The sequence below is a fragment of the Phaenicophaeus curvirostris genome, chromosome 5, assembly GCF_032191515.1.
Source record: "Phaenicophaeus curvirostris isolate KB17595 chromosome 5, BPBGC_Pcur_1.0, whole genome shotgun sequence".
NCBI lineage: Eukaryota > Metazoa > Chordata > Aves > Cuculiformes > Cuculidae > Phaenicophaeus > Phaenicophaeus curvirostris.
In genome coordinates this window covers 6,691,895-6,716,199 of record NC_091396.1, presented here as the reverse complement: position 1 = coordinate 6,716,199, position 24,305 = coordinate 6,691,895, and the positions used below count along the sequence as shown (strand labels likewise).

At 36.0% G+C, this 24,305-nt stretch overlaps 2 protein-coding genes across 4 annotated transcripts in view; one reads left to right on the top strand and one right to left on the bottom strand.

The window, feature by feature from the left end:
- Positions 1–24,305, bottom strand: part of ANO3 (anoctamin 3) — a 378,658-nt gene that overhangs the window by 187,200 nt on the left and 167,153 nt on the right. For all 3 annotated transcript variants that reach the window (XR_011337490.1, XM_069857456.1, XM_069857457.1), the window contains exons 14-26: positions 23,413–23,473; positions 13,578–13,660; positions 12,517–12,657; positions 11,996–12,160; positions 10,649–10,685; positions 7,953–8,064; positions 6,673–6,730; positions 6,025–6,122; positions 4,144–4,289; positions 3,886–4,038; positions 3,059–3,206; positions 1,205–1,285; positions 335–440 (exon numbers count right to left, since the gene is read on the bottom strand). Coding sequence is in view for 2 of the 3 variants with exons in the window: in XM_069857456.1 (XP_069713557.1) it covers positions 335–440; positions 1,205–1,285; positions 3,059–3,206; positions 3,886–4,038; positions 4,144–4,289; positions 6,025–6,122; positions 6,673–6,730; positions 7,953–8,064; positions 10,649–10,685; positions 11,996–12,160; positions 12,517–12,657; positions 13,578–13,660; positions 23,413–23,473 (1,389 nt within the window). In the remaining variant the exon portion in view is untranslated. The remainder of the gene's footprint in view (positions 1–334; positions 441–1,204; positions 1,286–3,058; positions 3,207–3,885; positions 4,039–4,143; positions 4,290–6,024; positions 6,123–6,672; positions 6,731–7,952; positions 8,065–10,648; positions 10,686–11,995; positions 12,161–12,516; positions 12,658–13,577; positions 13,661–23,412; positions 23,474–24,305) is intronic.
- On the top strand, positions 15,791–20,779 carry MUC15 (mucin 15, cell surface associated). The gene is made up of 4 exons (XM_069856987.1): positions 15,791–15,992; positions 17,532–18,253; positions 19,519–19,674; positions 20,595–20,779. Exons 2-4 carry the CDS (start codon positions 17,566–17,568, stop codon positions 20,753–20,755), a joined length of 1,005 nt encoding a protein of 334 aa, XP_069713088.1. The 5' UTR covers positions 15,791–15,992; positions 17,532–17,565; the 3' UTR covers positions 20,756–20,779.

Sequence of the window (24,305 nt, the reverse complement as noted above, 5' to 3'; positions counted from 1 at the left end):
ATTTTAACACTTAATAAGTTTGCTTAATATACATGTAAGTTTTATTCCTTTTTCAATACAACATGAAAGATTAGGTTCGGAATGAACATGATATATAACATGACAGTAAAAGAAATAGGTTTTGGAGGGACTCTGTCAATGTGCTCTGTCAATTCAGTTTGAAGTGGCTAATTGACAATAGTTTGGGGAGGGCAATTTTTTTCATTCTGTGTCTTGACTGTAATGAGTAAGCAGTTGATGATAGTGACAATTTATTCATGACATGATACTACTGTAAAAAAATAAACTTGGACTTTAAAGAGGTACAAAGGAATTGTTCCTCTCCATGACTAACCTCAAATACTATGATGAAGGCCAGCCGTGCTGCCAGGACATGCCAGAACTGCAAAGTGAATTCATATGGAGTTGAACTCCACGGTGGCGCTCTGTAATCTCTATACCTGTAAAACGAAGAAATATTCAGTAACTCAGCCTGTCATCAAAAAACTGATCACAGCAAAGAGCTCTTCAGCCTATCCCAGATGTGGCTAAAAAGAGAGAAACTGAAGCGAAAGTGTACTTCGAGAGGAAGTAAACAGAAAAGGAGAGTAACAGTCCACAATACAGGTAATTGAATAGGGCTACTTATAGGAAGGAAGCACTTTTTGTTTCCAAAAATCCAGAGCAAACAATTTCTTTTACTCTTACAAAGCTGATACCTTGGAGTGTTAAGTTCAAGTGTGCTGAATCTAAATTGGTTTTTGTCTTTGCTTCTAAGCATTTGAGATTATCCATATAAAGTTGGCACAAATGTAACACGATTCTGTACCTCTTAAGTCAATTCAAGCTAACTCTCACTGTAACAAAAATGTTAATTGTACATTTCAGTTAAGAGACTTCAGAATGCTTAAGAAAACTGAAATGAGAATTTTCACCCTTCTTGGTAGCTGGGAAAACTTCAAAATAAAATAATTCTTAGAGGCATGAAAGATACAACTTGCAGGAGTAATGAAAAAATTTGGAAGACAGGTTCCCAACATGTTAGTATTGCATCCTACCACATAATATTTGCACCTGAGACTTGCACAGGGAACAAACTTGAAATCCAGTGCTTTTACAGGCAATAAAAAACCTGTTAGGCCTGTAATTTAAGCATTGACTTTGATTAAATGCTTGTATTAATGTCTACATCTGCATTACAAAGAGGGAGAGCACTGAAACCTACCGGCAGTATCCTGAGTATCCCATCCCAAGTTCACTCAAATCAAATACTGATAAACTGCTGTTAACATATCCTTTTAAGCATCTGAAAGGGAAAGACAGAGTCAGGACTTTCTTCAAAAAGTGGTTGTATAGCATATATCTTGTACGTAAACATATACTGCTCTTCCATATTGTGAACATATTGTTTTATTTGCCTATCAGGGCAAAATGAATTTAAAAATTTTACGCAGAGAAGCAAAGTTTTACTAGAAAGAAATAACTAACACCTGTTTCAGGGATAATACTGTTTAAAAATCTATTTTCAGTACTTTTTGCTTCTTATATACCAGCAGAGATAAACCAAAAACTGTTGCTATGTTGTTCTTTACTGTCTCCTAAAATGACAGAACTCAGAAAGATGGCTAGACGCGGAAAGGAGAACAATTTAACATCCTTGCAGAATCTGCCACCACTTACACAGCACATATAGAAAAATGACAGGTTTTATGGCCGAATCAAAGAATTATCACCAGTGGTAAAATGAACAGAGCATATATGCAAGATATCCTTAAAGGCAACAGTTTATTAATATTAATGATGGAAATCACATAAATACATAGAATATTACTGTAGAATTGAATATATGTCTGTTGCTGGAAAACCACAGATACATAAGACATACCACCTCCATGGAAATCTGTCATGTAATTTAACAAAGGGCCTTCTGGATAGCAAAGAACGTTTAAAAAGAAATGCATCAGGAATCCTATTATACCTACTGAACTTTCAGGTTTGCTGTGACACCTCAAAACAATACTGGCAAAATAAAGAGATAGAATTACATAGTTCTTTATTAAATGGGTAGTGCACGTTAAGGACCAACACTTTTTCTGCTGTTGTCACTCTTCATCCTATCCTACCTCGTTATTTTTGCCCTTAATTTTTCTCTTTCTGTGACAACACAGTAACAGTCTACAGCCTGGGTGAGGCACAGTCTGCAAATGCAGCAATACTGGCTTGTTGGACTGGCCTTGATGCTTTCATTCTTACTCTTCCTCCTCTGCAATTAAGAAGGTAAGTTGTGCTTGTGAGATGTGCTATAGTATTAGCAAATGATGCTTCCTTATCCCAAGGTAACCCCGATTCACGCGTTAAAAAAACCCACAAACTCTCAACAAAAAAAAACCCTCCAAAAACACCCCCCAAAACACCTCCAAACCCCTAGTTTGGAGACTAGTGTAGGGCACTAGTCTCCAAATTAAAGACAGGATGCCCATGAGTGCTGTAATCTGTTTAGATAATTTAAAAGGTCATGACAGACAGTGGGAAACACAGAGCACGGTGGACCCACAGAGAAACACTGGTAAGCGTATGAAGTGAAGCACAGGAAACCAGGCCAGTGGTGCAAAGATAGGCAAGACAACTTGCTTGAAGCTAGAGACAGCAAGGCTAAATAGCATCAAGGCCAATCTTGCTGAAGCCTGGCTGCAAGCATTTCTGAAGAGAAACAGGTGGAGAAGGTTGAGGTTTAACGAGTCTTAAGATAAAAAAGGGTTTGGGAGCATATATATACACGTGTGGGAGTGTGGTACTACTGCAGAAAAGAAGAAAAGCTTTTTTTAGAGAAAGCCTGAAAACTACTACAACTTATACAGAACTTCTTGTTTGATTCAGAAGGGTATACATGATTTCCCACTTATATAACAAACCCTCTGGAATTGCTAAGTTACTTGTATTTAACACCTGTGAAGGTTTGCACAGATGTAAAAAGCTAAAATGTTACTGATATATGTTAAGTGTATTAACACAGAAAGACAGCAGCAAAAATATGCTTCCACTGAAACATACATGTACATATAAAGAACTCAGTAATTACTTTTCTTGTCTGTATCCTTGATCTGTACAGGGACCGTATTTGTATGCATAGACAAAACGTGGAATGTAATCTGAAGTAATGGCAATAACAAAGGCATTGGTGATGACAGCCAGAACACCAATTCCTTCCAGAATCCCATACCAGATACCTAGAAACAAAGCAAACAACAACAAAGCCATTAGTTTTTAAATCATATCATGTAATATAAAATAATACTACTGATATTAAAGTCATTATTAGTCATACAGTTTTCCTTCCTTATTGAGAAAGAATTATTCAGTCAGAAAAGCTAGTCAAGATTAAGCCTTGTCTCTAAATTCCTTCCACCACTCGCTAGAGCTGAATGAAGTCTTAAGGTAGAGCATGCCCTGCTGGGAAGATACAGCTATGTAACAAAGGTATAGCTATAATCTTTGTTTATAAAAAGCAAATACAAGAGTTTAGAAAAAGATTTTTTTATTTTCATTTAATCCATTTTAAACCAAAAGTGAATACAGTCCTTGTATTTAACTTTTAAATTCAATTATTTTGGATAGCATTTTAGACCTAGAGTTCCAGAAATCAGAAGCCCAAAATACTACTTAGCCTGTTTTCAAAATTCCAGCTATAATGACCTGTTATTATAAATGGAAAGCAAATTTGAGGATTCTCTTATCTATGCAACTGAGCATGCCTTTGTTGCTTACCAGTAAAGTTGTTATTGAGACCTGTAGGTTACATTATGTGTTTCACTCTTGAAGCATGAAATATTTAAAACGTTAAGCTACATAAAAGAAGGAAACACAACAAGATGGTACCTGACAGTGACAGTCATTAAGTTCTCTCACCTATATCTGTTGCTCTTGCAGGCATAGGTCTTCGCCACTGAGTAACAAACTTGTATGCATCTAACCTGATTTCTATTATATTGTTAAGCAATGCCAAGAGAGGGGCCAGTGGGAAGGCAGCAACGAAGATGGTGGTAAAGCCAAACTGTAAAACTGAAGAGGCAGTTCTCTGGTTAGAAATTGGAAATGTAAAAGGTCTTTTAATGTACATAACGTACATTTTCTTAAGAAAATTGAAATCTCTCCAAGTTTACTCACCCATCTCTAAGTATTCATCCATTAAACCATGAAGATTCATAGGCTGCAGATTCCAATCTTTTTCCCACTGAGGCAGAGAAATTTTATGTTCCATCAACTGTCCTCCTCTCTTCATTTTACGTCGTGACCACCAATTCTGTAATAAACTTTATTAGATAAACAGAGCATTATTGACTACGCTTGGTTGGTCATTGACAAATACTTGCTGTTACTGTTTTGAAGTGGGCCTTTTTTGAATAGCACCAGAATGCTTACTTAGGTGTTTTCCAGAAATATTTACAGTAGCACATAAGATACAACTCAAAGACCTCCCAAAAGTTCTCAACTCTGCATTATGATTTTAATCCTGTCTTCAATGTAGCATGTAAGGCATTGTAAAAATAAGCTTTCAGAATATGGAATTTACTTGCATAGACTTTTTTGGTAGGATTTACCTGCATGTCTAAATAAGAAAAAGAACAGGAAAGAAATCATGCATTGTGAAAGCATTAAAAAAATAAATAATTTTTAATCCTATAAACGACAAATAAAACAAGTGGAGCTCAGCCAGAACTCTGTGATACTAGAATATATCAAATAGTAGTAGAATTTGTCTACTATTCTTTGAACAAACATAAAGATCTAGATGCTCTACAGGGTATTTTTTCTTGAAACAGGAAAAGGTGTTACATGACACTTTTTTTTATAAAGGTGTTCACAAGTCCTTTAACAAAGTCATTATAAATATTAAAGTAGGTAACAATCTCACAAATTAAAGTGTCATTAAAATGAAAAACATTATCCAGTGCTGACAAAGGTGGCAATTAAAGGCTATTATTTGCTTCTAAATATTACTGAAAAGATAATGAAGATGGGAAATAATTTTATTGTAAGTATTTTTATTATCAGGCTGCTATTTTTTCTCAAACTTATTTAGTGTTTAGCTCTTGATCTCTCATGTGACTGAAAAGGCCTCAGCTGCAAACAATGGTTTTGTCAAAACAAAACACTGCTTTCCATAAAGGACTAAAAGCATGTTCCAAAATAAATTCTAGACATAGTTAAGATGCTGCTGGGCTGAGAAGACAGGAAGCCTGACACTACAAGTGGGTTTCTTCCTTCCAGAAATTCATGTCTCACAGCCAAATAGTGCACTGCCTCTCATTTGCAGAATGACTGCACGCTGTGAGCATAAGTCTTTCTGACATATTTTCAGGGTTGTGACTTTGATTAAATTAAATTAATATTTGATGAGCAACCTTCTGCTTTTACTGAAAACATATTCTTCCAGTTTCTTAGCCCATTACTCTTTTCAGTAGCTGGACAGTTGTGTTTGTATTAAGGAAAATGAAACAATAACAAACAATTTAGATAATTAACATACCCTAAGAAGTTAATGCTTCCCTTGGGACTAGATTTACAGCATGTGAGATGGAAAAAGTGGAAAAATTCTGCAAACACGTTGTACTTGAAATAGTTATTTCAGCACAAGTGGACTATTTTACTCTGTGCTTCTTACAGCATGTAGGGGAAGAATGAAGACCCAGTTACTCTATTTTTAGGCCTTAGAGCTAGTACTGAACACAAGCCTTGTGTAAGTACTAGTAGCAAGTTCTCCTCATCCTTCAGGGAAGGTTGAAAATCAACACTGATGATTAGGTTTTGAGTGACAACCTAAGATATGTAAACTTGAACCTGCAGAAGCATCCCATTTTATGTGCTTATGAACATATATTTTCTGAGATCAGTATTACTGCTGTTCATTCTCTTTATCAACTAATTATGATAATGAATTTCAGTTAATGATGAAATTCTGCCCTTCAGTCAACATTTTTCCCCTGTCATTGAATCACACTAATATGCAATCACCATTTGCAAAAAAAATTTAACATCTGAACTTACGGATAGCCTAGCTCCATGAAGTTGTTCCACATTTGTTTTAAAACCATAATAACTCCCATTTGCAAACACAGATCTATCAAGCAGCCACTAGGATGACACTGAAATTAAATGGAAAAAGATCAGTAGATAAAATCAGTGAATTCCTTTCATTCTTATTCGTTCACAATGTGAATGGAAAATACTTAAATATGTTTGATAAAAACCATGAACTTCCAGCAATGGAGATGCTAAATCTAAACAGATTTTCAAGTGAAATTTTGAAACCACTATTATTCTTCTTTTAAATCAGTATTTCCACACTGGCTGAAACTTCAGAAGCTCATAAAAAAGATGATGGCATTATACTTCTGTCCACCATCTAAGAATTCCACATCCCCAGGAGATTCCAATGATGTAGGACTTAGTAGTGCCTGTGAGGTCAGGGACTATCACTGTTTGCTTTTCTCATGCAGAATCACTCAGCACAGTGGAGTACACAGAAGGGAAAACCCATCTCCGGTTTCCTATCCTTTGCTATAAATAAGAGTTTACTCTTCACAGCACTTGGATGGAATAATAAATCGTTCAAACTGGACACAATTCTTGTCCTTCAGCCATTTCCTTTTTATTCATGGAAATGTCATAAGAACACAAAACAGGATTGCTTACCTCTTCCAGTCTCCATCTGTTAAAAAGCTTGTTGTACTTTCCTGGGCGGCCTGCAAATCTGGAAAATAAGATTTCTGTTTCTCAGTGAAAATTCCAAGAACACCCTGTATCAGTAGTTATTTCACAACTTCCACTGAGCAAACCGATGAAACATAAACAGATTAAATCACACAGCTTAAATCTTGTTTCTGAAGGATAGAGTAGTTTCAGAATGCAAACAGTGACCATCATTTTGCAAGCAATTCAAAGCTTTTATTACGTCCAGAACAAAAATCCTAGCTTCAGAGGTTTTAGACGTTAGATATTCAGACTCTAATCTACTTCTAAGAAGATAAGCCTTTGCAATACCTAGGAATTTACTGCAGCACAGGGATCTGCTCGCCCACATGAAATGTGCACTGGACTGCACCCTAAGACTTAGAAGCATAAAATAACTTCCAAACCCATCACAAGAGGTCCTACAGATGCTCATACAACAAACTGAATCAAAATTTTTAATGAACTCAGTGAAAGTTATAAATGAGAGAGAAAAAGCCCATGCCTAGTCTTACGAGACACTAGGAAACAACAAGATACAAAGAAGTTCAGAAACTCTATGACAAATGCATCACTGCATGTAACATGCAAGTACTTCCAACAATCTTTAATAGAACTTTTTCTTTTTTCCCCAAACAATCTTGAACTGAAATTATGTCATAAAAAATTATAGAAGGTACTCTGTAGCATCTGCAAGAATGATATGTCTGATCATAGTGTAACTGAAGTGAAGATGACGCAATATTAGACCTGACCAGTATTTCATGCTCTGAAGTAAAGACATAAAACCAAATTGCAGCCAGAATTCCTGCTCCCTAGTCTTTTGTATAAGACCTACTAGACAATATTTACTATTTGTAGAAATGGATCCCAGGAAATGTAATCAAAAGGGAATACACAAGAAAGACTTCAGAAAGCATAGTAGTGCAGGGCTAAATACAGACTCACATTTAGGAATTGGCTGGATTTTCTAATGTTCTGAATTTTCATTTAGTAGTAAAATTATATACATAGAGCCATGTAAAATGTGGACTTTTACTGTCTAGTTTAATGTGTTAAAATTTCAAAGGTCCAACCCTCACATACAGTTTAAAACATTTATTTAGCATTGGTAATTATCCTCAGAAACTGTCTCACACCTAAATCATACATTTCAAACTATCGCCATATTTTCTTCAAACCTGTAAAGGACTATGAGTTCCGTGCAAGCTTTCCTTTAAGTACAGTTAGGGAAGTTAACCTACCTGCCAAGAAAAAAAGCAATGTAAAAGATGGAGCTGTTCAAGTTGACAAACTGGAAGAGGAACATTTTCAAGGCAAAGCTGTTTTCCCATTCAGATTCTGTTCTGGGATGCTCTGCAGAAAGACACATATACATTATATAAACAAAAATGAAACTGAATTATGTCTAAATTTGCTCACAGATCAATCAACACTAACAAAAGAAGTGACAGTTTCAGGTCATGGTGCCCCATCATATTGCAATTAATTTTTTTTCCCCTAAAGCGTTCGGTCTGCAGGTCACAAAACCACTGTGAACACTGGACTATGTTGGTTCTTGCAGAAACAGGAGATGAGAGCCCCTTGGTACAGAATAGGTCACAAATCTATGTGAAGATTCCTGTTGTATGGCCACGAAAAAGTTCTGAATTCAGTGCGAATCTTTAGTTATAATGTTACAAGTATCTTAAATTAAAAAAAAAAGCCAAACCAAACAACAAAAACCCACAAGCAAAAAGCAAAAGCACTTGGCATCAGCAGAGCAACAGACAGAGGCTGCCAAGGATGGCAGACAGAAAAGAGACAAACGGCAGCCAGCTGTTTTTTCACCCAAGCATCTCAGCTTCTAAATACTTCTGTAAGACCACTACTTCACCTTCAGAACTTCCCTGTCATAAAGCTTGTAAGTGTTAAACAGTTTATAATTCAGCAAGGAAAGGGTGGGGGTTGGTATTTGTTTTCTATTTTGAAAGAGATGTAGAAATCTGTAGCAGAAATATAGAGGTGCAAGTATTCTTTGTGGGTCCACACTGCCTTAGATGTTTTTCCTTACAATTTGTAGAACATTATTAATGTCTGAATTAGAACTTGGTGATAACCATTAAAATTTATTTCAGTAAAAATTTCCATTTTTATTTTTATAGATGTATCAAGCTTGGAACACAGTACATCAATGAAAGTTTTAAAGCACATATATGAGTTGGAATTCCAAACTGCCTGATTTTTTAGTTGAAATCTGTACTACATACTTACTTTGGTCTAATGCTGACTAAAATAGGCTACAAATGTACAGGATACTAGCTTTAAATATGGACACTTGTTCACAGAAGCTAGGATGTCCTTCTTTTCTTAGACATAAAAGATCTCAGGTGGAGTGAGCTACACAGCTCAAACATCTGATGCTCCATCAAGCTTAATTCAAGAAGCCTTTTTTTGTTTGTTTTTTCAAATTCTTTCACATATTCCGGGAAAAATCAGCTTGTGTAATTTAATGAAAGAATTATTTTCTTTCCCATTCACTGGTCTGTAACAACAGAACGTATTTAAAACATTAAATAGGGATACAAATCAGTGTGATCTGAAAATATACTTTAATAATTTGGTTAAGAGGGGTATACATTCTGCATCTCTATAACCTGTTCAATTGCCTGCTCTCTGAAACTCTATTTAAGCATCTTGTTTAACGCATGCTCCTCAATACTTTAACCAGAAGAGGGAGCTGCAAAATTTAAGCAGCAAGCTTGCCTTTAAACTACGACAAGATCAACTGCATTTTTCTACATGGACTAAAAGACAGCACATAAGAAACATTAAAAGGTGACATTCACACAGTAGGAGCTCTTAAATACTGTCTTTGCTTTCTTGTTTCCTATAAGATGGAAAGCTTTACCTCTGTGACGGAATCATGACTAGAGGCTTCAGTATAAATTTTTAATCAGACAGAATGCTGAGCTACTCTAAAATTTGACTTAACACTTTTATTTTGCACAATGTAACTTTATCTTAACCCATATTTTTCAAAAGTTCAAATTAAAATATTATAATGAAAATAACAAATCATTTGGAAAGAGAGTAAAAAAGTCTGTTTTAGCTTCATAACAAAAACCATGTTTTGACTTTAGTTGTAATACAACGTGACAGTTTTTTTACATTTATATAATAAAACAAAAAATGTAGAAGTGTAAGAATAAAGTTCTTTCTTTTCTATTATTTCATTGGTGAAACAGAATCATAGAATCATTTAGGTTGGAAAAGACCTAAAAAGATCATTAAATCCAACTGTAAACCTAACACTGCCAAGCCCACCACTAAGCCCCACATCTACACATCTTTTAACTACCTCCAGGGATGGTGGCTCAATCACTTCCCTGGGCAGCCTGTTCCAATGCTTGGAAGAAATTTTTGCTAATATCCAATCTACACTTCTCCTGGGCAACTTAAGGCCATTCCCTCTCATCCTATGACCTGTCACTTGGAAAAACAGACTGACTCTCACCTTGCTACAGCTTCCTTTCAGGTAGTTGTAGAGAGCAATAAGGTCTCCCCTCAGCCTCCACTTCTCCAGACTAAACAATACCAGTGTCCTCACCCACTCCTCATAACACTTGTGCTCCAGATCCTTCACCAGCTTTGTTGCTCTTCTCTGGACAAGGGGGACAATCACTTCTCTAGTCCTGCTGGCCACACTGTTTCTGATACAAGCCAGGATGCTTTTGGCCTTCTTGGCCACCTTAGCACACTGCTGGCTCATATTCAGCTGTTGAACAACACCTCCAGGTCTTTTTCCAACTAGTATTTCTTCTCTGATATTTCTCACTTGCTTAGGGAAATGTCAATATCGTCCTATGCACAAATGAAGTTTTAAAAACCCATTTTATGGAAGCATAAGGGTATAAGACACAGCTAGCATGAACCATACCACTAGTAAACATCTACATACCTAAGTCTGTCAGGAGATAGGCAACCTTTTCATATACCTGAAATAGAAATAAGAGATGATGCAAGTATAGCACATACTGTGGTAATGCCAAATCCAAAATGAAAAAAAGCACCAAGCATAGGTGTTCTGTTGCCATACAGCACTGAAGCATCCGGACAGAGATGGAAGGGCAATGTCCTAATTACATGTAGAACTACAGTTTCCTATAAAGGCTTCATTGAAGTACTTTTGTCCTGTTCTCTTTATCCATGTAAAAATATGTAAGCATGCATATACATTAAATGGACAATAAAGATAAATCAAGACCCAACAGATAACAGAAATCTTCAGACACCAATGGTTCTCTTAATCAGCAGTTAGATGCTTAGCCTCTAACTTCAGGAATGAATTTGCAGGGTCTGAAACTATTCAAAAGCCTTCACACAACACAATTTTCCTTTGTGTGAATCAGCCTCCCACTGTCTATATATTGATTATCTCCACTGTTTATTTTAAATGTCACTTAGCCCAAGGCAGTTACCAATTCTGAAAAACACATTCTTGTGATTTACTAGCAATAGCAAGCTATTTTCAATAGCTTCGGTGTACTTGTTCACTTGAATGTACTTTTTATGACTTCGAATTATCATATATAATAACAGAAATAAATATATGACAGTCTGTTTTGAAGAATGCTGTTATTGTAGCTAGCGCACAATCTCCTTAACAGAATAAAAAGCTGTTGTTTATAGAGCTATATTATTCCTTTTAACCTGTCTGTCCGTGCACAGGAATAGAGAAGTGATGAATTATACTACAGTTGAAGGAACAGAGGCTATACCAATGTACCTTGTGCTACCACAGCAAATGATTAAATCCATGCTGCTACACGACAGGAAAACCTTAAACCAAAATCATATGTCACACTGATTCTAGGACTGTGCAACACTGATATTACAGCTGCATTTTAAATAAGAAATGGAAGAATTCAAAGTTAGAAATTAAGAAAAAAAAAAGAGAGAAAATTCTCAACCAGGAAAATAACGTAGCCCCACTTATTACCATTTTTACAATACCTCTACAGAGAGGTATTGTAAAAGGCAATGTGAAAAACAAAAATACAAATATAGAAGCAGTACTCTGTACCATTGTGGGCTGGAAACATAACCAAAGATGTGTGGAGACAAATTAAGTAGGCTTTAGAGAAAAACACTGACAAACAGTATTAGAAGAGGAAAACACCCTGAAATACTGTCTTCAGGCACTGCTATATGAATTATCAAGAACACGTATATATCTGAAATAGTGAAGTCAGTAACTTTGTAAAAATTACTTTTTAAAATTAACCCCTCCTTCAAGATGACTTACAACATTGAGTGACATGATGATCATAAAATTGATACAGACTCCAGTGCCAGACGTTGCAAACTGCCAATACTTCTTGATGAAATACCACTTGAAAGAAGCAAACTGCTCCATGGCTACCAGACGATACACCACAACTGCAAACACTGCAGTGAGGACCAGTGAAATCTACAGGGAAGTATTTATAAAAATATATATTAGAACAAAATAAGCCGTATTTATATTTCCACTGAATTAATAAATTGATGAGTGTGCTTAAGATTGCCATTTGTTTTGGTGAGCAGACTCTGAGAGAATAAACATACTAGATTCATGAATTAAAACATTTTTTTACTGTCCTTTCACAACAGAACTATATTACGCCTTTTATGAGAAAGATCTATAGACTCAGGAAGACCGAGACAATCAATTTTTCCTATATTATGTAAATCCACTAATCTTAATGAACACACTTATAACTTAATTATCATTTACATCGGAATAAGATTAAAGACTACTATAATTCCAATATTATCAAACATTACCATGAAGAATATTCCTGAGACAGACACCATCAGTCGACTGAGTTTGTCAGGGAAAGGCTGAAAAGGTTCAGGTTTTCCTGTGATGGGATTTACTCTTTCCACTTGGGAATACTTAGCTTCAAACTGGGGGCGCAGCTCTTCCTGGAATGACAGGGTAGATTCTATTTCTTGTACTACGTACTTAATTGAAATACCAAACCCCAGACACATGCACTATAAAGTATAAAATTTATATTGATATAGATTCTCTTTTATAACTCTCCAACTCAAATATACAAGTAACTTGGAAATCATTGCAAATGGTGCCAGAGACAAACGAAGAACAGAAACTGCAAGAGCCTTCACCATTATGTGAGGGTATTAAAAAAGGATAATAGATCATAATACTAGTTTCTCCACAGAAATTGATAAGAAAACTATAAATTCAAGCCAGTTATGACAGTGCTTTTATAATATGAAGCCATTTATGAAAAGCCACCAGCTTGTATCTATGCATCCCTAGAAAGCTATAAAACAAGTAATAATACAAGTCTCTATTCACTTAGACTGCATTTGAGTCACCAATATATTAACATTACAGTTATATTCACTAGTGATTTATGTAAAGCAATAAACTAATTTGATTATTGCTCATATCAACAGCACAATGTTAATGGGCAAATTATGCCTCTTGGAAAGGTAAGAAAAACTAGTTTCCGTCCCTTTGCTTGTCCTGGTCCCATTTTTAGGCAGGATTAGGAATTTCCAGCACAAGAAACCATAGAATATAAGACTTCTGGGCTGACATAAGTAGTAGTTCCTGTCCTTTGTACAGGCAGTATTTCCACTCACTTTTTCAAAGGATACTTTTAACAAATGTACTTTTTACAAATGTATAATTTAGAATTATAATGCCAGTTACAGAAGGAAAAGTATCCTTGTATGGTCTCAAGTATACTTGTTTATTCTGCAAATATAATCTGAATAGTACATTCAGATTACTGGCATACAATATTTATTGATATTGACGCTTACATTATGATGACAGCAAGATTTACGGGTTTACTTCTGTTTAGTCTTACCTCTTCATCTTCCCAGTCTATGAGGTCCCAGTCATAGGTTAATACAGCTCTCCTTCTTTTCCAAAACTCTAAAAAGACTGTAGCTGTGGAAATCATCAACTGTGTTTTAATTACGGAAAAGAAAGAAAAAAGGCCACGCAGATCTCAAGAAAACCAGCAATATATAACACATTAACCATCATTAGCCACTTTATGGCTGTTTTCCCCATAGAATCTGAAAACTATAAGTAATTTTGGGATAATCACTGTTAAAACTGGGACATTATTTTACAATATCTATCTAAGAATCATTTATTTGCTGTCTACTGTATCAGCACAGAGATGGGTAGCAGTCAATTTGAGACACTGACATCCATTTTAGATCATCATTTTAAAAACTTTCCTTGAAGAAACAAGGCTATGCATATACAATGGTATCTGTTAATAAAGAGCTAAATTGCAATGTAATTTTATTTAGTTTGAATCAAGCAAACTTCTTTCCCAGCTACACCAGTAGCAAGTACCACACTTGCTACTGAGATACACTCTTCAGAATGGAAACTGCTGCTTAATAAATTCAGCCTGCAGCCGAATGGCAGTTCAGTCTCATCTCCCACACCCAGAGTACTCTGAACCACCTTGTCTACATCTGGCCACAGCTCCAAACCTACTGAACACTCAAGCTCATTGCTGGAGGTTTTGCCTTTCTGGAATAGCCGGCTAGCACTCAGCATCAGTGTTCTGGCACCATGCTGCAGGTGTACAACACTTAGTCAAGAAGTGAGTCACAGAGCATCTTCCATTAGGTGTAAAATCATTCAGGTAAACAGTTTATACTTTTCCTAAAAGATGAATTAAACTGTTGAATAATAGAAGAGAGCAAGTGAGTGCACCTTCCCAAACCCAATGCTCAGGCCTAAGGCAGCAGGCATGACTTTCATACCACTATAATAGATACACTTCAGGAGAATTATAGTCTATATATAAGACCTTGCTATTTTCAAATATTATATACCTAGTCAGAAAACTTTTCTTTTTAAGAACCTACCCAGAAAGGCTTCTCAGCACCACAGTGTGTGGATGCTCGCATGAAGCATACTGTTGACCCTAGTATTTCACTTGTCATTTGTTTAATCCTGCATAAGATCCAAATTCAAACAAAAATTCTTAGTGCTTGTTTTCAAATCTCATAGTCAATTTGTTTGATATATGTCCATCCAGGTACAGCAATAAGTATGAGTTGGAAGCTTGCTGATACACACTGCAAAGAACGTCAGATTCCAAAGAAAATCAAACCCACAGCATCCAGTGTCAGGTTCTGTCTTCCCTCCTCTCACAGCCTACTCCACTGCTGGCCACACAAATAATTTACTTCCAGAAAGGGTAGAACTTGATCCATTTCACATTAAGCCTTCCACTTGTCCCCAGTAGTACTTTAATGAAAATACCACCAGTTGCTCCCATATAAATACCTCCTGTATATGCCATATCTTCAAAACTTATCTCGAGGATAAGTTATGAAATAGTATTTGCACTTGATTCCTTAAAAATTTAAAGTGGAAACAGATAACAACATTGTGGCATTCCACTCAAACAGCCACACAATACTGAAACATTTCTGAGTTGCACTTCACCACATACCACGCCTAGAATAAATACACATAAAGAACTGAAGAATAAAAAATATCACAGGTTGACTGGATCAGCATATTAAAAGTTACATACGATACATCTAAATTCCTCATTCTTAATGTAATCCAGTATTGTTTACATAAAAAATAAAGTGAGGAGTGTTGCAACATTCAGATCCCTAGCTGGTTATATATTCCAAATCAAAAAATACTCAGAACTGATAAATTCAGAAAATTTGGATTTTGTTTGCTATCTAAAATTATTGCAACTGTGAATGTATTTGGAGATAGGCTGCAACTCATTTCTAGCAATATGTTTTTCACAGAGCTAGTTTTGCTTCTTTATTTTGTAGAAGACACGCCTCTTCCAGTTGTCCTCTCACACAGTGTACCATAGGAAACCCTGCAATAATAAGAAGCTATCTTTTGGTAAATTAATAGTTGTACAGTACATGGAACAATAGCTTCTACAGTTTACAGAAAACAGTCATTCTTCTGAAATACCAGTTCAAAGACATTCAAAGGATTAGGCAATAAGCACTGCCTAGCCACTTTACGATAAATACTGCAATTTCTGTGGACTCTGTAATGACAGAGCTCGGTTATGACAGCAGCAAAGTTGGTCAGGCTGGTTCCTAGCGAAGGGCTGCCCCACCTCACCTCGTCTGTACAGCACGTTCCTGACCGGTCTTACACTGCCACATTTATTGTCCCTGCGCTTCCCTCTTCCCACCAGACTAATTGCACTCAGGGACAGAGCAGTGCTTCAACAGGTTCTTGCATATTTTGTAGAGCTCAAAGGTAAGTCTGAGGTGTTTTTAATGCTTATTAGTGGATCTGATTAACAATTACAGTCTTGTTTTACATAGCGCTCAGGAAGACAATTGGTGCTTTTGTAGCCAAATTCTACTTAGAAAGTATTCCTGAGAAAATAATTGAAAAAATCCCATTCTGTGATTCAAACGCTAAAGCAAAGATATAGCAATCATAAACAACGACAGCATTTCAATCAAATGAATATTTTTATTTATTGGATATTTAGGATTCTTATTTAAGTTCCTTTTTATAATTCACTGAAAACTTACAAAATATTTCCTCAGTACAAACCAGAAAAGATAATGAAGCTCGATAATTTATCATTGCTCCTTAAATTTAGAGTATCTTCCTTGGAAAGCAAGCTAAATTGTAGTGCAAAGAGCCACATGAGCAAAAATCCAATCCATTTCTGGGATCATAATTTGCCATTATTTCTTTCTGAATTCTAGCAGATATACTCTCTGTATCTTACTTTACATTTGTTCTGTCTAATGTAAAGGTAAATATCATCTGCTTTATGATGTTTAAAAAAACATAGTGAGCATGAAAGCTCTGCAAATGTGAACATGTTAGGACAGACTGCACGAAACAAAGAAGTGCCACTAATAATTTGCTCATCATGCCACTTTTTACTACTTAAATTAAAGCACTTTTTAATTGCTACCGCATGACTGGGAAATGGTGCAAGGTTCAATTTAATGACATGCAAAAGAATGTCTTTGGAATGTATAGTTCTGACATCTGTCGTATCCAGTCACAAGAAGTCATCGAAATGATTATTTTGACAGCTGCAGAGGTTTTGCAGACGTTACACCTATCACTGGCAGGTGCCCTCATACACAGAATCTCCCTCCACTCCCATATTCCACAGACACACACAACAGCTTATACCTGCTACAATCATGTAATGTTAAGATGAGTTTTTCTGCTTCTACTCAATCTAACATTTGAAAAACCAATGTATAATATACAGCTTCCAGTTTCCTACAGGAAAAGAAGTCTCCACACAAATTCAGCAACATCCACAACTGTTGGACTGATTTAGTATTCAATTTGGTCCTGGCAGCATTCATATGACACTCATTGCTCAGGGTCACTAAACATTATCTGTCAAATTTCAGGGTTAATTGTGATAATTATATTTCTTCAGAATGGGGCATAACTCTTTAGTATGCTCTTGGAGTTGCTGCCTGTCCAGAAAACACTGCCTCAAGTATGCCATCTGGCTATGTATCATTATCTCATTCTATAGCAAAGTGGCTTTGAATTATTCCTCTCCGAGTATGAGGTCTGTTTAGAGAAACATGTAATATCCTTGTGCAAAACACTTCTGTTGATCATCGGCACTGTATTAGCTCATTCTTTAAGTCATTAACACTCAGGAATGTAAAGTTTTTAGCATCAGCATGTGGTAAGCTACTGAGACTTCTCTAGTATAACACTAACTATTTTTACTACCTTATTTGGGCCTTAACTGTGAAGCTTTGTTTTGCAAAATAAATAATAGATAAAAGTGAATTTCTTGCAGGTTCTCTATCTAACGAACCAAACGAGACAACAGTATGCAACCCTCCTGTGGAATTATTTTCATTTTTCTGCTTGTAAAGCTGGAATGGAACAAAAGTGCTTCTGAGGGCAGAAAAGTAAACAAAACAAAAAGTGGAAATAGCTCAATCAGAGATAATGATCAGTCTGCAGTGCAACCAACTTCACACAGAATTGTGCCACCTATAACTATTGTTATAAATTCTTCTGTCAGTAATACTGCACCAACAACTGTCAATGCCAAAGAAAACATAATGAAAAGAACAGAGATGAGCAGTCAGCCAAAGAGCACACCCCTGAGGTCCACTGATGGCACATTATCTTCAAACATCACTGCGGTATCAAAAGGTGGAATAAGTAACTCTCCCACAAACTTCAATAATATTCCGATGTCTTTAGCCACATTTACCCCGATGGGTAACTTTTCTGGAGTGACCAAAAGTGCCGTGGCTACTTCTGCTTTCACAGTGACACCAAGTAACACCACAGGTACCCACAGCACTGCTTCAGTCGCAGTGCTTCCCACGGATAATTCTTCAACCAACCTCACCACATTGTTCCCCACTGGTATTACTCTGACAACATCCATGGCAAAGCAGGACAGTTCTACACTGAACTTCAGCACCATTCAGCGAACAACAGAGCAGACTCGTAATTTCAGCAACCGTTCTCCTACGACATCTAATGCAAAAGATGCCAGTGAAGGTATGTGTCTAACTAAAGTTAAACTGGATTAATACAATTATAAGGCTGAAATCAAACCTTTCTTATTTTTTTTTTCCACTGACGTGGAGTCTTCATAAGATGTGTGCATTAATAAGTGACCTAGTATAGTCTAAAACTCACTGAAAATAAAAAAATGCTTTTTTCTTCTCATTATTTGCTTTTTACTTCTTTACTTCCAAGAGTGGAAGAACCTAAAGACAGGTACTGCCCATTTACACTGAAGTGGACCTATAAAGCAGATGTGTAGAAATAACATCTAAAATGTGTAACTTATCAACTTCTTTAAGTTCAGAAACTTTAGTGACCACAGATGACTTCTTTTAAGTACTTCCAAAAGAATTACTCATTGCACATTTAATTACCAAGTTGAGTATGCGTGGGAAAACAATGGAGCATGAAACTGTTATGGCACTTTTCTATTCTGCTGCTCTGAATGAGGTCTTCAAGAGAAGAAAAGGAAAGATTAGAAGACACAGTAATATTTTTTGCCGTTAATTACCTTTCAAGTTTTTAACACAGGACTGAAAAGCTTATCCATCATATCCAGTAGAGCACAGTTTGTACTAAGAACTGAAGGAGCATCAGACTTTCATGTTTCCCATCATAGTTCCAATAATTACAATGTACCAAATTTTTAGATAACAAGACTGAAAAGGAAAGATGGTGGGAGAACAAGTTCAGTTCCAAGAAAAACAGAATACCTTGAAGAGAAGTTTTATGAAATCAGAGGAAAATCAGAGAGGAATGCAGTTATTCTGCTAACTGAACAGGTGCAGAAAGCACTACTGGATTTCTTACCTTGTATATTCAAAAACTGGTACTCTAAACTTAATCATTTGATATTCAGATGCTGCAATTTTAAGTGCTGGCTTTAATAATTACAAATAATTGCATTCAAAGAGTGATTACTGCTTATTTATTTAACCAAAATGATAGTGCTTGATTCTTGTAATTAAACACAGAACCTTTTTATTGACCTAAAAACTCATCTAACCTCCATTTTTTTCTTTTAAAAAAACCCCAACAGGTATCCCCTTGAAAGTCAAGGATGGAGATGGCTATTTTCCATTACAAAGACAGAGAGATTCTGCAGAGAGGCTGGTTTAGTTACACTCCGCAAAGTGTTTCAGATCCTTAGTGAAAGTCTCATTCCACAAAGCCCTCAGCTGCTATAAAGCAAAAGTGAAGTGTCTGATCTTATACATTTATTATTCTCATTCAACTCTCTGTTCTTTCTCACTTAGACAAAACCAACAAAGGAGGATTAGCAGTTGGTGTCATTGTAGGAGCCATTTTGGTCTCTATATTAATTGGTCTGGTTGGATATTTTATAAGCTGTAAGAAAAGGTCTGAGTCATTTTCCCACAGACGGCTTTATGATGATACAAGGAATGACCCAGGTAAGGTATAGTATTAGTGTTTAGCATAAGCACATATTTTATCTCTGCACAGAGCTGCTTAAATAGTCTGGCCTTACTGAATTACTAGGAAAAGCATTATTGACTCCAGTCAAACCAATTTTCAATTGACAGTACCTCAGTTATTTTAAAATTTTAGTTTAACAAATACTCCCTTTAAATCTGCCTCCACCTTACAACTTATTTTAAACCCTGAAATATCAGGAAATACCATATCTAGTATATCAGTGAACCTGTTCAAGGAATTGTGCGTGAATTCAGAGCTCAAAAACTCTCCAAAACCTTGATTAACTGAAGAAGGCCAGATTTCTTACTCATCCAACTCTAATTACAGAATGAGGGATGAAGCTATATCTCTTTCTAGGAGTAAGAATGTTTTTAAGAGGTTTAAAAAAAAAAAACAACCTGCTTTTGACTTCTCCATGAATATGTATAAACTTGTATTAAACTGTAATCACACAATATGTATAAACTTGTATTAAACTGTAATCACACAGTCTCCAAACATTTGTATCATGTTCCTGGACTTTATTTTTAAATGTTTAAACAAACACTGAGAGGCTAAGCACACTTTTTTCTCATATAAAATCAAATAAAAATAAAACTCTGGCAATATGCCCTTTCCGGCTTAAATGCAAGAGCTGAAAGCTGCCAGAACACCAGATTATGACCCAGGTTTGAAAGTCAACCACCCATGTAGTGCTCAGTGGGTGTTACTATGAGGACATGTGTTATCTTCAGAAGACCATGAATTAGGGCCTTCATCTACATCCCCAAACATAAGGAAGAGGTTAACTGGATTTAGCTGTGAGATACTGCTGAACTAAATACTGAGGTACTCAGTGCAGGGGCTAAGAATCTTTCAAACAATATATAATAAAAAAATTGCATTCTCCTTTCAGTTCTCCACTTAGACAACTCACTTGGACCACACGATACGAGTTTTGGATGTGTGTCAGATGACAAAACCAGCCCAGCAGATAAGGCAGAGGAAGTCAATGCCGACTGCCCATGTGATGTCATTCCTATGGCTGACATGACACCATCCCACCCTTCACCGTAATGTTTGCTTCAGATTATATGCTCAGTGGTTGGTAAAAAAAAAAGCAAGTAAAAAAAAAAAAGCAACTTTTTCTACCAAAGTAGTGGTAGCTACCAGCCACTACTGCAGAAACAATGTTTTGGAAAGCAAGGGGGAAATCACAAGATACACTGATATGCAACAGGCATGGCCCTGTAGCTGAGCATCACTCACACTTTGTAATTAAATGATCAACCTATGATGTTCCTGGAAGGACATTATACTTGGTTTCTTAGAAATAATATAGACAAATCACACCCAGGTAGAATTCTGTCTTGTTTAACTATGGCCAAGAATGCAGACATTGTAACAGAGAAAAAACTGACTGGGATTGCAATGATATTTTAGCAACAATAAAAAAAACAACCCCAAATTTACCTAACTTAACGTGAAATTATTCTGTCCAAATAGAATTTTTATCTGATAAATAACTCAGGGCATTATTTCCCCCACTCTACATTTGTATCTTCCTCAGTGAGTATGACAAAAGAATTAGATTTACTTTTATTACTGAGAGGTTGAAGTTTGCTGGGGAGAATGAAACTACTGAGTAACATGGACTACATTTAACCTTTGACTAGGATGACATAGACTTAAAATCACTGTTGAAGGGGTAAAGACAAGCTTTTATTCCACTATTAAACTGATTTGTTGTTTGCATTGCAGGTTAGATCTGTAGAAATGATGTAAAAGGTCTTGGTACAGGTTAAATAGAAGAAATACTTGACCTGAAAGAAAAGGAATTATCTCTACCTTGTATATAGACATCCTAAAAATCATGGTCTGATTTTGTCTAGCTAAAGAGTAAAATTATGGCAGTATAATGCAAGTATTTGCATCATTTACCTGTTTGCAATTACCAGACATGTCTAAATAGAAAGAACATGAAAAAGACATAGCTGTAAATGCACAGAACAAACAAAATAAAATGCAGAGAAAATGACTACTCACATGGGATGTGTATTTGTTACTATGACTCTGTTACACTGCTTTATTTAGTGTGGAGACTGGATCATGTCAATGGAGTTATCTCACTATGTGGCTGTGAATGTTGCAATGAGGGTTTACTTGGTACGCTAGTAAATTACATGCACTCACACACACAGAGAAACAATGGCAGTCCGAAAAACTTAAAAGATTAAAGCATCGAGTGCATATGTGGATTGTTGTCATTCTGACAGAGGTCACTCATGAAATCAGCACACTTCCCACCAGATCCAGAATCTGATTTCTAACGCTGTATCTAGCACACTGGATAGCAGACTGAAAGTCTGAGACGCCTGTATTCATCTGTATTTGGTAAGACCATTACACTTAAATTGTGCTTAAAATTTAAGACAAACAAAATTCAGCTTTCATCTTCCTTAGCGCATATCATGCCATCTTTCCTGATAATGGCAAAGCAGTATCATACAAGCATAACTCCTCCTTGCACTTGATGCTTGGCCTCAGCTGGAAATGGAAAGAGCTCTCTCTAAGGAGAAATTGAACACGGACATAAAACGTCTACAAGTGCAGTCTACATTGCACTTGGTCAAATGGTTACCAATGTATTTTAGGAATTTATTAAACTATTATTAAATGCAAGGCTGTAACAACAAGACAATGAAAATATATCATTAAGGTAAGGAATCAAAATATGTCCTTCAGCTACATTTATAGTGTGCAGTTTTTTAACAATCTAATTATGAATGTTGTGTGTGCACGCACATACTCATGTACCTCTTTGATGTTTTGCTGTTGTTTGTATATTTTTTGTTTTTATCAGGGTAGCCTCCAAAATTTGTGATGTTTGTTCATCCTTCACTTTAAGTTAGAATCATTAATACTTACCCATATATATTATCTAAATAAAGCCATTTGACTCCATTTGAAATGTAAAATCCTGGCTTGAATTCAGACAATTTTATGTATGTGAAGGGGTGTTATGTACTCAGGGTTTACACAGATAAACATTTACATTGGTAAAATTAATTATCTCTTGTTCTAATACCAGCCTTCCCTACTTTCCAGGAGCAAAAGCAGCTTCACTGAAGGCTAATTCCATCAAGCATCTCATGCTGGAACCACTACATCTGTCTTTTACAGCAATATTACACTGACCTTCTTAGAGAGACAGGACTGTTTTGGTAACTTGAGTTCAACAGTGGCCTTGGTGTCTATCACCCTGCTGGAGTTCACACCCCATAACATGATGTGTGTCATGTCAGAGTGAACATAATGAGATATTCAGACTGAGAATTTGAATATAAATAGTTAAATTGCTGTAATCACTTAACAACAAATATTTCCTATAGTTCCTCCAATGAGCTCCCACAAACACATTCTCATTTACTCTATAAAAGTTGTCTAAAAGACATGATTTTATACTGACTCAAGATCAGTAAATTAACCTACATGTTTGTCTCTAATGTCTTCTGCCTGCATGATGCAAAAGTCAGGCTTAAAGACATTTAAGATGCTGAAGACAATGATTACACTAACAATAAAAGGTATTATTTTTACCCACTACTAATATAAAAATTGAAGTTGATGGAAACAGAAAGAAGGATTATGAGAGCTATAAACTCCCTTTATTCAGTTATCATACAAAAGGGTCAGGTGAACTAGAAGTACAAACCGAATAAAACTGTACTTACCCCAAATTGCCATGAAAATAGCAAAGAAGACAGTCCCTCCATTATCAAACAAATGTGTAACCTGAAAATAAAATATATAAATAAAATAAATCAGAACAAATAATATTGTCATCTTATCTTTTGCCTCAAAGAATCCCAGAGTACATAACTGGTGGCAGAAGCTAGAAGTTCTGCTTGCATGTTCCTTCTACCAAGGTTTGTCACATTCTGCCTTTCAGTATAACATGGACTCTGATTTTCCTGACAGTCACTTCATGAACCTCCAATCTGTTTGTTCCACAGATACCAAGAGCTGCTCTCTCCATGTCCAGAAAAGGCTAAAGTTCCCTCCAGAGTTCTGCTCATACACTGGGTCAAATTTAACCTCAATGCTTTCTATTTTAAGTTTTATAAGCCTAAATAACTTCAGCCTTTTCACCCTTCTTCCCCTGTATGTTACTTAGCTAACATCTATTTTCATTCCAAGCTATGTCACAATTTCTCTGCAGGTAAAAATGGTATAAATTCCTTTTTAATCCAGACATCTCAAATTTTTGAGAAATGATACTTCTTAAAAGGCTAGTGCCCGTAAACTCCTACAAACAGAAAATAAATTCTAAACACCACCACCCCTCCAAAACATAATTCTAAGTTGCAGACTTAATTTCACCTCATGAATGTTCTCATTTTTGTTGGATTTACCCCTAACTTACTGTTTTTAGAGGATTTTTCAGGCAGAATAGATATACTGCTGCAAAGTCCAAGGCTTACTGATAGAAAATAAGTAGCAACTAGTTTTTCATAGAATCATAGAATAACCAGGTTGGAAGAGACCCACCAGATCATCAAGTCCAACCATTCTTATCTAACACTAAACCATGTCCCTTAGCACCTCGTCCACCCGTCCCTTAAAT

Coding starts and splice junctions, on each gene's coding strand:
- MUC15 (XM_069856987.1), top strand. CDS start 17,566: ATGCAACCCTCCTGTGGAATTATTTTCATTTTTCTGCTTGTAAAGCTG. Junction 18,254..19,518: donor TGCAAAAGATGCCAGTGAAG/GTATGTGTCTAA, acceptor TTTCTCACTTAG/ACAAAACCAACAAAGGAGGA. Junction 19,675..20,594: donor TGATACAAGGAATGACCCAG/GTAAGGTATAGT, acceptor TTCTCCTTTCAG/TTCTCCACTTAGACAACTCA.